We start from the raw sequence: 10,722 nt of genomic DNA, 5'->3' as shown, positions 1-10,722 counted from the left end.
TGCTGTTCTTTTCTCCCCCGTTCAGATGGTGGGGAAAAAGGGAGGGGAGATGGAACAGGGGATGGAGTGGGGAAAGGGCAGGAAGAAACAGAACAAATGAAAAAAAGGAGTCTCAGAAAAGCTGAAACGAGGGCAGAAGACAACAGGTGGTATAACAAGATTGTGAATATATATGACGGGAGATGTAGTAGAGAGAGAGAGAGAGCCGGATAGGGAGTGAGATGGGTATGAGGGAAAGGGGCAAGAGAGAGAGAAAGAAGAAGAGGAAGAGAAGGAAGAAGAGGAATAAGAAGAAGAAGAAGAAGAAGAAGAAGAAGAAGAAGAATATACCCTCGAGAAATGTATGGCCCCGGAGTGAGCAAGCAGCAAGAAGGAGAAAAAAGGAGGGGAGAAGGGGGGGGAGGGGAGAAGGGGGGGGGAGGGAGGGGGGGAAAGGGAGGGGAGGAAGAGAAGAAAAGGGAAAAAAGAAGAGATCGAAAGCCTTCAAAGGGAGAGGCAGCAAAATGATGCTATCACGAGGCAAAGATGGGAATAAGAAAAGGGAAAGGGTAAACGAAGCTGAACAGAGAGAAAAATAAAAGATGAATTATTAACGGAGAATAAAGGACGATCGAATTAGATCTGGAGGCATCAAATCAACCTTTTTTTTAACTGGTACCTTTTTCCTTTTTGCTTTCTTCCTCTTGGAAAAAATAAAAGCTCCACCAGCCTAATTATTATGCTCCCGTGGGATGCCTCCGTTTCTCCCCCCCCCCCCTTTCCAGCAACCAGCAGCAGCAAGCAGCAGGTGATTAGTTTCAACAATAATAGCTTTCATAGCCTAGCCTAGGATTAAGAAGAAATTATGACAACTGCCGGATCTTCTGCCCCATGGAACTCGTTAGACTCTAAAGGGCCTGCTTGGGAAGGGGAAGGGGAAGGGAACTGCACCATGGGTCGGCCGTACAAACCTTGTTGAAGCAAATCCACAATGCAGTAAATTCTAAAATAACCGCAGCGACAGAGACAGCAAGAGTTCAGATAAACCTCTCCGTAACTGCTGAAGGGGCGAGGAATAGTCAAAGCGGGAGAAATCCACAAATAAAAAATTGTTCTGAGCTACATGGGAAAAACCACCACCACCACAACAACAACAACAACAATCCTGCCAGCACCATAAAACAGGTGTGATATTATACTAAGATTACGAGCGTTCGATCAATGAGAATTCATCAAAAGACCAATCGATACGGATAATAAAATCAACGGAAAATACACGATCAAGTATTTGGTATCTCCCGTACCAGAAACACCGAACCAAAAGTATCCAAGGTATCTAAGGTATCTTGTATCTAAGGTATTACTCACGGTTTCGGCGGGGGAAGTATCCGCTCTTGCTGGTCTTGGCTGACTGGGCTGAAGGAGGAAGGGAACAGTAAAAGGTTATATAGATGGTGTGGAGCACGCACCGTCATCAGTAGCCTTCAATAAATCACCAGCGTCATTATATGGATAGGGTTCCAATCTGACAGACAGGCAGGCTGGCAGGCAGAAAACCACTGGTTTCTTTTTGTCCCGATTATTTTATTACCATTATCATTATTATCATTATTATTATTATTATTATTATTATTATTATTATCATCATTATCATTACAGCTGAATCAATGTTCAAAATACAGCCGTTACATACCAGAACACCATCCCTGATCAACGCCAATTACACGGCAATCCGCTGGAATCTCCTGCCGCCGGCCAATGGTAACACGGTTTGCCGCAGTGGGTATGCCGGTTGGAAATCCCGTCTGGGGCTATACCGTACAACACACACAACCCGTACCGTACCGGACAGTACCCGTCAATGTGTTTTACCATACGGATACATCCCATAACTTGCCATTCGCCCTCCCCCCCCCCCGGGCGATCGGTGGTGGATGGAACCTTGGGGTGGGCCTCCATATTATTTGCCCAGGGACGGAGCAGGCAGCTGCTGATCGAGTCCTGGAATGACGGAAGGAATATTATTATAAGACACACACACACCTGTGAAGGGATGGAATGACTGGAAGTCGCTGGGGGGCTGCGTGGTTTGGGGATACCAACAATGAAATGGTTCAAGGACCTCTCGATCCAAAGTCTGGTTCATCCCCCAATCAATAATATAGTTTAGTTCGTACCCTCAACCGTGTTTTTTATTTTTCGTGTGGGAACTTTTGGGTTGAGCCTGAAATCCTGGTTCAAGAATAATGCATTTAGCTGCCACTTTACTTTCCCCATGTTTATCTACTCGGGCGGGGCCACTTTTTGTTGCGGTCATTGTGTTTACGCCATAACTGCGTTATTATAGTTCATGTCCGCCTGCTTGGGACGACAACTTTTTTTGGTCAGGTACAGCCTCACTCTCCCTGTCAAAGCCCCAGAGGATCAGTCAAATCATCGACAAAGCATTATTCGTTGGGCACACAAAAAGTTGGGTCCCGTCGCTAGTCTTAGGTACGACACGTTCAGCTGATTGTCCATATGCACAATGATGTCGATGGTATAGGACAAGCTACAAGCCCTGACTGTGGCCCCCCGAACCTGCAACCATCACAGCCCCAACATGTCCCCGGATCTAGCTTTTCGTTTTTTTTTTTTTCTTTTTCTTTTCTTTTCTTCTCCCAGTGGCTTATCAGTGTCGTCACCGCGAAAAAGAAAAGAAAAGAAAAGAAGAATAAAAGAAAAAAAAAGAAAAGAATTTTGAAAGAGAAATAAGAAACCAATCCGACACATGATTGTTCAGACGTATTTTACATAAGCCGCTGTTGTTATCCATGTAACACCCGGATACCAACCATCTCAGAAAAAACAAGGGTGTCTTCGAATCAGGAACTGGAAACAGGAATTGCAAAGCGTGAAGCTAAAATCGTGGCTTTCCTCCTCGAATCGAAGTCGAAGGTTGTTGATGAACACCGAGCAAAGAGCCACGATGATTGCTGCTGATGATGATGATGAGCATATGACCCAACCAGCCGGTGCAACCCTACGCCACAAGATGAAGCCAGGCGAATAGAAAGACGAAGAAATGCAAGAAAATAAATAAATGAATAAAATGCAAAAATAATAATAATAATAATAATAATAATAAAAGTAAAAAACACTCTTGACGAAATCTAGGCGAGGGATGTCACACAACATCGTTTATTATCCGTCCCCCCTCTGCTGGGCAGGTGTCTGTCCTTTGTGCACATGAAAATAATAATAAACTCCCACGTATTATTACCATTCCAAAAGTTGCTTGCTCATTCCTTTTTATTATGGTGCTTCTTCCCCCAGCGTTGCCCAGCCATTTTATCCATGCTGCTGTATTTTCTGATCAGCTCTTTTCCTTTGAAACATCTTGTTATAGTTGATCTTCCAGCTTTAATTGAAACCGTATTGTTTTGCTGTCTGCGGGTCCGGTGCCGTGCGGTAGCCGACATGCAGACGGTTGCCGGTCCGTCACGGCTACACCCATCAATCATCCATCCATCTCAATGGTACGTACCATTGGTAGTTATGATGAACTGAGGTAGCAACCATTAGCTCAACCATGAGTGGGAGGAAATGTGGAACCCAGTCCCCTTCGAAAGGTGTGTCCTCGCTTTTGTCTCTTCTTGGTCCGTGGTGGTGGATTCCTCCTCCCTTTGGCCACCCAGGGTTTTCTCCAAGCAGAATTAATTCACCTTAAAACTATATCCCCTTTCTTGCTTTGTTTTGCCTTTCAACGGGGAGGTTGAAGGTTCGCGGCGGCGACCGCCGCACCGCTAAGGAGAAAAAAACAAAATTAAAAACATGACTGCTTCCGTTCCATTGATGGGAAAAGTATGGGCACGGAGTTCCAGAGTGGGCTTGCGAGGAACCATCCATGTCTACTAATTATTATAATAATTATTATTATTATAGCTCAAGTCCATAACTACCGGATTAGGGCTACAGATATCACGGGATTCAAAGACGAAATGAAGAAAAAAAAAGGCGCGAGCTGAACAAGGTTCAAGGGAATGATGAATGGTAGGTTAAATCGATATTGATATTCAGAGTTTCGCTTGCAACAGGGAAAAAGAGACTTCAAAAGACAGTCTCATGTAACCAATCAATCCCTCTTATGCATAATTGGTCTCTAATCCTTGGACCCATTCGTTAAACCAGAAAATAGGACGAGAATGTTTTGGCCAGAAGCAGTTCCGTGCGGATATCCGATAGAAGCCGCCCATATAACAGCCCTACGAACTCGTACGCTCCCAACGGGGCCGGCGGGGCCTCAGTATTCTTGACGCACGCCTGCTCCCTCTGGGTTTGAAACTTCTCCAACCCCCTCTGAACTTGCCACCGATTGACAACAAATTCCCACGTCCGTCCGGTCCTTGTTGGTATCACCTCATTATTATCCACACAATAGGAACCATCCATGGGCTATGGATCCCAAGAAGAAAGACATCGACCCGACCCGACCGCGACCAGCAAAACATCTCCCAAGGTTAGGAAACCGATCTCCACCCTAGCCCTTAACGAATCAGCATACAAATGCACCCCCCCCCTTCCCCTTTCCCCCGCCACACGACAACCCCGTACAGGAAGAAAAGAGCTATGAAACGAACTGACTGTAGGGGAGGCCAGGATGAGGCAACAAATGTAGCGAAATAACAGGAGGCGAACAAAGAAGCTTTTATTCGTTTCAAATCCAGAGCCCATCCGGTCGAGTTGCCCATGTCTGTGTTGCAAATATCTGTGAGCCACAACTCTCTCCCACCTCTCAGTTCCTGAATTAGGGAAATCGGGCAGCGGTCATGTCATCAACAACACCAACAAAAAAGAAGAGAAAAAAAGAAAATAAATCAATTTTTTTTTAAAAAAAAAAAAAAAAAATATAAAATAAAGAAAAGAAAAAGTAATTGGTTGACTTAGCGTGCAGTAGTTAGTGGACTCATCTATGATGATGTGTTGACCCGCTCGAAATAGGTAGGCACCAAACTAAACTTGACCGCCTTGACCGCCTCCCAACCGTTGAGACAGACACAGGTCTCAGGTATCCTCCGTAAACGGGGGCCACAGGAGCTATGAGGTGATGGGCCGATGGGGCCCTTCCGGTTAATGCTGATGGGTATCGGCTCCATTGATAAAAGCGCGTAGTGAATCCTTCCATTATTCATCACTCTCCACCGAATCCGCCCTCTCCACTCTCTCACCGGAGGAAAGAAGACGGTTAATTCGTTCACCACCAGCCCGTCTTAGTTTATCTATGACCCGTACTCTGTATAGACTACTTACTCCCCGAGCCAATTCAAGCGCGCGCCGACAAACAGCCCCCCGCCGGCCTAACCCAATAATTGATTCTCTTCCCTCCCTGGCCGCAACATGTAAATCTCTTGTATTTATTTCTTAATGGTCAAGGAAGAGAGGGGGATATTACGTGAGGGTGTGTGTCGCTGAGATAACGGAAAAGGCCGCGCTGAAACATGCACACATCGAGCAACATCTATCGAAGTAACTGGTTTTTAAGGCTCCATTCTCCCGGCAGCTGAATCTGGGTATGCATCGATGTAACAAGAGGAGGAGCATCGGAAAAAGATTTGTACATATGATCTCTCCAAGAGACCTACCTATCTTACCTGCGCCCAAACACCTTGTGTCCACCGTTCTGCCGAATAAACTCAAAAACTCAAAAGCCGGCTTACGTTGATATCAAACCGTATCTAGTATGCTAGTGTTGATTGCCTTGGCTTTCCGGGTAAACCGACATGATACAACGGAGTTTCGTTTACCGAAAAACTGTAGCAAACACAAGCAGGAAAATATGGGAAAGAAAAGAAAAACTACCACAAAAAGAAATAAAAAGAAAAAAGAAAAAAGAAAAACAAAAAAGAAGAAAGAAGAAAAAAAAAAAAAGAAGGCATACAGCCACACAATTTTTGTTACATTTTACTTTTCCTGTGGGCCCTATGTCACCAACCATGCGTGGTGGGGTGGGCCCGTAACAGAAATGTTTATCGTATCTCCGATCCTTGAAACAGCACATGATCCAAGCAGAATGGATCAGCAAAAGAGGCGCGGCCCGCTCGTGCAGGAAATTAGTTTGCGTTTTAAGTTTCGTGTAGGCAGCTAGTTGCATTTCTGTGTCATCACTGGGCTCTCTTTTTAAAACTTTTTTTCTTTTTTCTTTTTTATTTTTTATTTTTTTTCTTGATTTCGATTTCGATTTTCCAACATCTTCTTCATCTTCTGCTGCTGCCTGGGAGCCCAACTGGGGGGGTTCTTGGAATTGGCTTTCTGGCCTTAAGCTTGGGCTGGGAACTTTGATGCGCGTTTAATATGACCATTTACCGAGGCAGTTTCTCAATCACCTTCTTCCTGATAGCAGCTGATTTCTTCTTTGTGCCTTTCTTTTTCCCCCAAAAATTTTCCAATGGAAATGAGCTACTATACGGTCAAGATGAGCGTCATCTGAAAAGTTATCCGTGCCCTCTATTATTATTATTATTATTATTATTATTATTATTATTATTATTATTATTATTATTATTATTATTATTATTATTATTATTATTATTATTATTATTGTCATTGGTATTTTCTTTTATTTATCATAATTTTTTACTTGCGATTCCTTTAAGTTGAGAGAATATAAGGTTGCAGTGGAATGTGATTTTACACAAGTTGAACGTGGCTTAGGAGTTTGGGCCCCACTTATTTAAAACCCTGATCAACTCTGGTCTACACTCAACAGTCTACAAGTTACACCCCATCAGACGATTGCTACTACTACATCTCTCATCAACCTCATCGCCCTCAACAGCAGAGTTACAGGTGGGTTAGAGTTAGGTTAGAATTCGAACCTGAGAAATATGATATATCACTCTCATCAAAAAAGCATATAACAAATGTGTGTGTGTGTGTGTGTGTGTGTGTGTGTGTGTGTGTGTGTGTTTGACTAGTAGAAGTTGTTTTAAATGAGACACTGAAGGTTTTCCAGCTGAAATTTTAAAATCATGCTTCAACATTATGCCTCATAGAGACTAAGTTAACTAAACCAACCACTCTAACTTGCACAAAACCTTGCTTAATTTAACCATGAATCATGAACTGTTTTTTTTGTTTTTCTTTTTTTTTTTTTTATTCAATCCCTTTTCACAATTTTAAAAATGGCTCACATTGTCTGATAGTTGATCTACCTAATGCCACGGCAATCATCATCATCATCAACAGACAGATCATATGGCAAACCCCGGTGAATCAAGAACGTTGAGGACGCATTCGAAAGAAGTGAATCCTGAAAGAAATAAGAAAATGCTTCACGTCATCAGGTTCATTTTAGCCTTTCAGAACGGAACCAGACTCCGTGGACCCGTGGTGTAAAGTTTACTCTTGATATTTGTTAAACTCCATTTCTTCTGTGCATCAGCTACACTGTCAAAAGCCGCCGCTGCCGTCGCCGCTGCAGCTTCTGCTGCTGGCAAACGGAGTTACGTGGACTGGGAACTCCAACGGGGTGTGGAGAAGCGGCGGTCCTGTTGACAGTTTGTTTCATGTTTTTACTTCCTTATTATTATACTCATTGTTATGATTATGATTATCATCATCACCACCACCACCACCACCACCATCATCATTAGCATATTCCATCTCAAAATACCCCAGGATCCACTCCGTGTGTGTGTGTGTGTGTTGAAGCGCGCGTATTATCAGGCGGGCTAGGTCCAGTGGCCGGAAACTTGATACACGGAGGGTTGTATAGAGTAAGAATCTGACACACAATAAGCTGTCGGGCGACCGCATGTTCCAAATCTCGGCTGGGGGCTTCATCGCCTACGGCCCTTTCCGAGAGATTTCACAGGCAAAATGTTCGCCGATGCCTACGGTCCGCTCTCCTAACAGGGAACTCAACTCAAAACGGAATACATCTGCATCTGGAGCTTAAGCTGCTAAGGCCATTATTTCGAACCTCTGGTTAACACCTTATTCATCTTTCAAAATGTGATTCGTATGGATTGTCTTTGGACGGACTCAGGCTTGGATAAATGCATCTCTCATAAGAACTACGAATCTGCCATCTAAAAACCGAAAATCCCATTAATGTTGACGAGCAACCCTTTGACAGAATCTCTGCCAATTCGTCGTCTTAAACTAGAAAATCTTCCAGTTGGCTGAAAACACAACCGCCCTATCTATCCAGTAGATTTGCCTACGAGTTGACCCGCCAAAACCCAGGATATCGACACCGACGTCTCCATTTTGAGGAGATTTCAGCACACTCACACCCAGATCATTGGATTGTCAAGTATTCTGCTTGCTTGAGCTGCATCAGCTTTCGTACTACCTGGTCTCCTCAAGTCTACTTCGTGCCACAGAAGAAAACGGGCTACTATATTTTAGCCGCTGAAGCTCCTCTCACCGTTCCTCAAGTTCTCCCCGTAGTTGACCAGATCCAAGCCTGACAGCCAGATCTGCTACCTGTCTGCAAGGTACAGAACATCATGTCTCTCAACGTACTTATCTACAACGGAAATACTTGGCTGTACGCATATATCCGCAGGAACTGGGGGGTGTATTCCCGGGCTAGACCAAATAGCCACCACCCCCCCCCCCCCCCCCCGGGCTCCTCCTTCGTTAACTATGTAAACTTTACGTTTCCCAGCGTATTCTAAAAAGTCGATCTTCCGGCAAATCTGGTGAGATTCGATCTATCAAGGTTATGACAATACAGTTTGCCGGCCAGCAGTTCGGGGGAGGGGGATCCCGGTATATTTTCGAAGTCCACAGTTTTTGAGGGAAGCTTTGAAATAAAACATGAACGTTATTCAGGTTCAAGCACCCGGTTACATCATTGGTGGGCCCCAGTAAGAGGCATTGTTTCTAAAAATATATAGGTCGACTCGAGAACTTTGGCCGTTGTTGTGAGCAACAGTTTCTGAGTACGAAAGTTTGGCGGGTTAAACCGTCACGATTCGATGTATAACTAACTATATACACGTGTCGTTTCCTTGCTATCCCCCCTGTCTCTGTGCATGATCTGAATGTTCGCCGTAAATTCATCTAGGGTACCTTGGTAATTATGATCTGTTAACCATTCGTCTGATAAGATTCACGCGATATGGAGCTTAAATTGCCGTATTTGTATATGCCTGTTTCCGGAACCCTATATTTAGGTGTCTCTCGCCTGACAAGATAGTTAGCTACGAACCTTAACTACAAGGATTGGGTTTCTCAAATGCCGGTGCCCTCAATCAGCTTCGGCTCATATAAGATGAACAGCCTCCTACCTCCTCAGTTCCGACGAGGAATATGAAATGACTGATATCATCATTGTTTTACCGGTAACGATAAATTAATCGTCTCAGGGGGTTTACAGAGTTACATAACACATCCCCCATAGATCAAGAGCTGTTCGCGACGATCCACCCTATCAGAACTGACAAAAAAGAAGAAGGGTGGGGGGAGAATTAATAAAATATAACATATAACATATAAAATTACAAAAAAAAAAAAAAAAAGAAAGAAAGAAAGAAAGAAAGATGAGAAAAGAAAGGAGAGAAAATATAACTAAGCGAAAACTATATGGAAATAATGACGTTGTAGATGTGGTTGATGCATCAATAACTCTGGTCGTATCCATACAACCCCAGTAGCCCATCCGGCCCCCGTGAGGCAGTTGAAAGGTTGGATGTTGTAGGACGGAGGGATTCGCCAACTATGGCGCAACTACTGCAGGATGCGGGATAGGGCAGATTAAGGACCTTCTTTATCTACGCACTGTTAGGATGGGACTTCCCGCTCACAGGCGCATAGCTCAACTCTTCATCTCCGTCAATCACGCATTTCGCAACCCTGCCCGCCAGCTCTTTGAGATGTATCACAGTATCGCGGAGAGAGAATTGCCGAAAGGTCTGACACAATGTCACGCTAATTCGCTGCAAGGTTTCTGGGGTGCATATCTGCAGGGAGTTGATGAACACCAGGTCTCTCACATGAATATATTCCCGGTGAGATTGCTGGACAAGATTTTCGGTTTTTTTTTTTTTTTTTTTTTTTTTTTTTTTTTTTTTTCCCTCCTCTTATTTGTTAACCGATATTGGCGGTTGGAAGCAGGATGATGGAATATAGTACTTGAAACAGACCAGTGATAATCCAAAGACAGAATAAGAGTGCGGCCAACAGATATATCCAAAATTGAAGTAAAAAAGAAAAGAAAAAGAAAGAAAGAAAGAAAGAAAGAAAGAAAATGCGGTGTAAAATACAAAATAGCGGTGGAGGGATTTTAGCCTAGATAGGCGGAGTCACAATGAAGCCCACGCAAGTAGCTGCGGAGACAGAATGGGGCGGGAATTAGGTACAAGTGCGTAGTTATATAGTTAAGTGCTCGTTACAAAACACACATCGCCGCCGGTTGATATCCTTCTCCCCCCCCCCCACCCCCCAGCATTCACCCCTCGATTGGCTGATTTCATTGCCAGGATTGTTTGTATTGACTGCATAACTGCATTAAGATCACTCACACACCAGATGTGGTCCTGTGATCCGAGGCGGATGTGAATGGGCATTCATTGTATTCCGTCCGTCCCTCCCGCTTTTTGCAATGGCGGTCCGCCCGCTCATTTTGGGGCATGTCAGCAGATGCGGTTGTTGGTAGCTGCTGGACTGCGATGGATAGGCCGGAGTGGAAACCCCGGCTCTGGATACTGCTAAGAGTCGCAGTGTGTTCACGGTGTCCATTGGACTTTTTGGATA

The 10,722-nt window shown here is 44.2% G+C and overlaps 1 protein-coding gene across 1 annotated transcript; it reads left to right on the top strand.

Annotated features, from left to right (window-relative positions):
- Positions 1–7,563: 7,563 nt before the first annotated feature.
- On the top strand, positions 7,564–7,915 carry PADG_07937 (uncharacterized protein; the record flags this gene model as incomplete). The annotated part of the gene is made up of 2 exons (XM_010764941.1): positions 7,564–7,647; positions 7,757–7,915. The coding sequence occupies 2 exons, from the start codon at positions 7,564–7,566 to the stop codon at positions 7,913–7,915; spliced, it is 243 nt and encodes an 80-aa protein (XP_010763243.1).
- Positions 7,916–10,722: the final 2,807 nt, after the last annotated feature.

This window comes from Paracoccidioides brasiliensis (genome assembly GCF_000150735.1).
Source record: "Paracoccidioides brasiliensis Pb18 unplaced genomic scaffold supercont2.13, whole genome shotgun sequence".
Lineage (NCBI taxonomy): Eukaryota > Fungi > Ascomycota > Eurotiomycetes > Onygenales > Ajellomycetaceae > Paracoccidioides > Paracoccidioides brasiliensis.
This window is presented reverse-complemented; position numbering and strand designations above follow the sequence as displayed.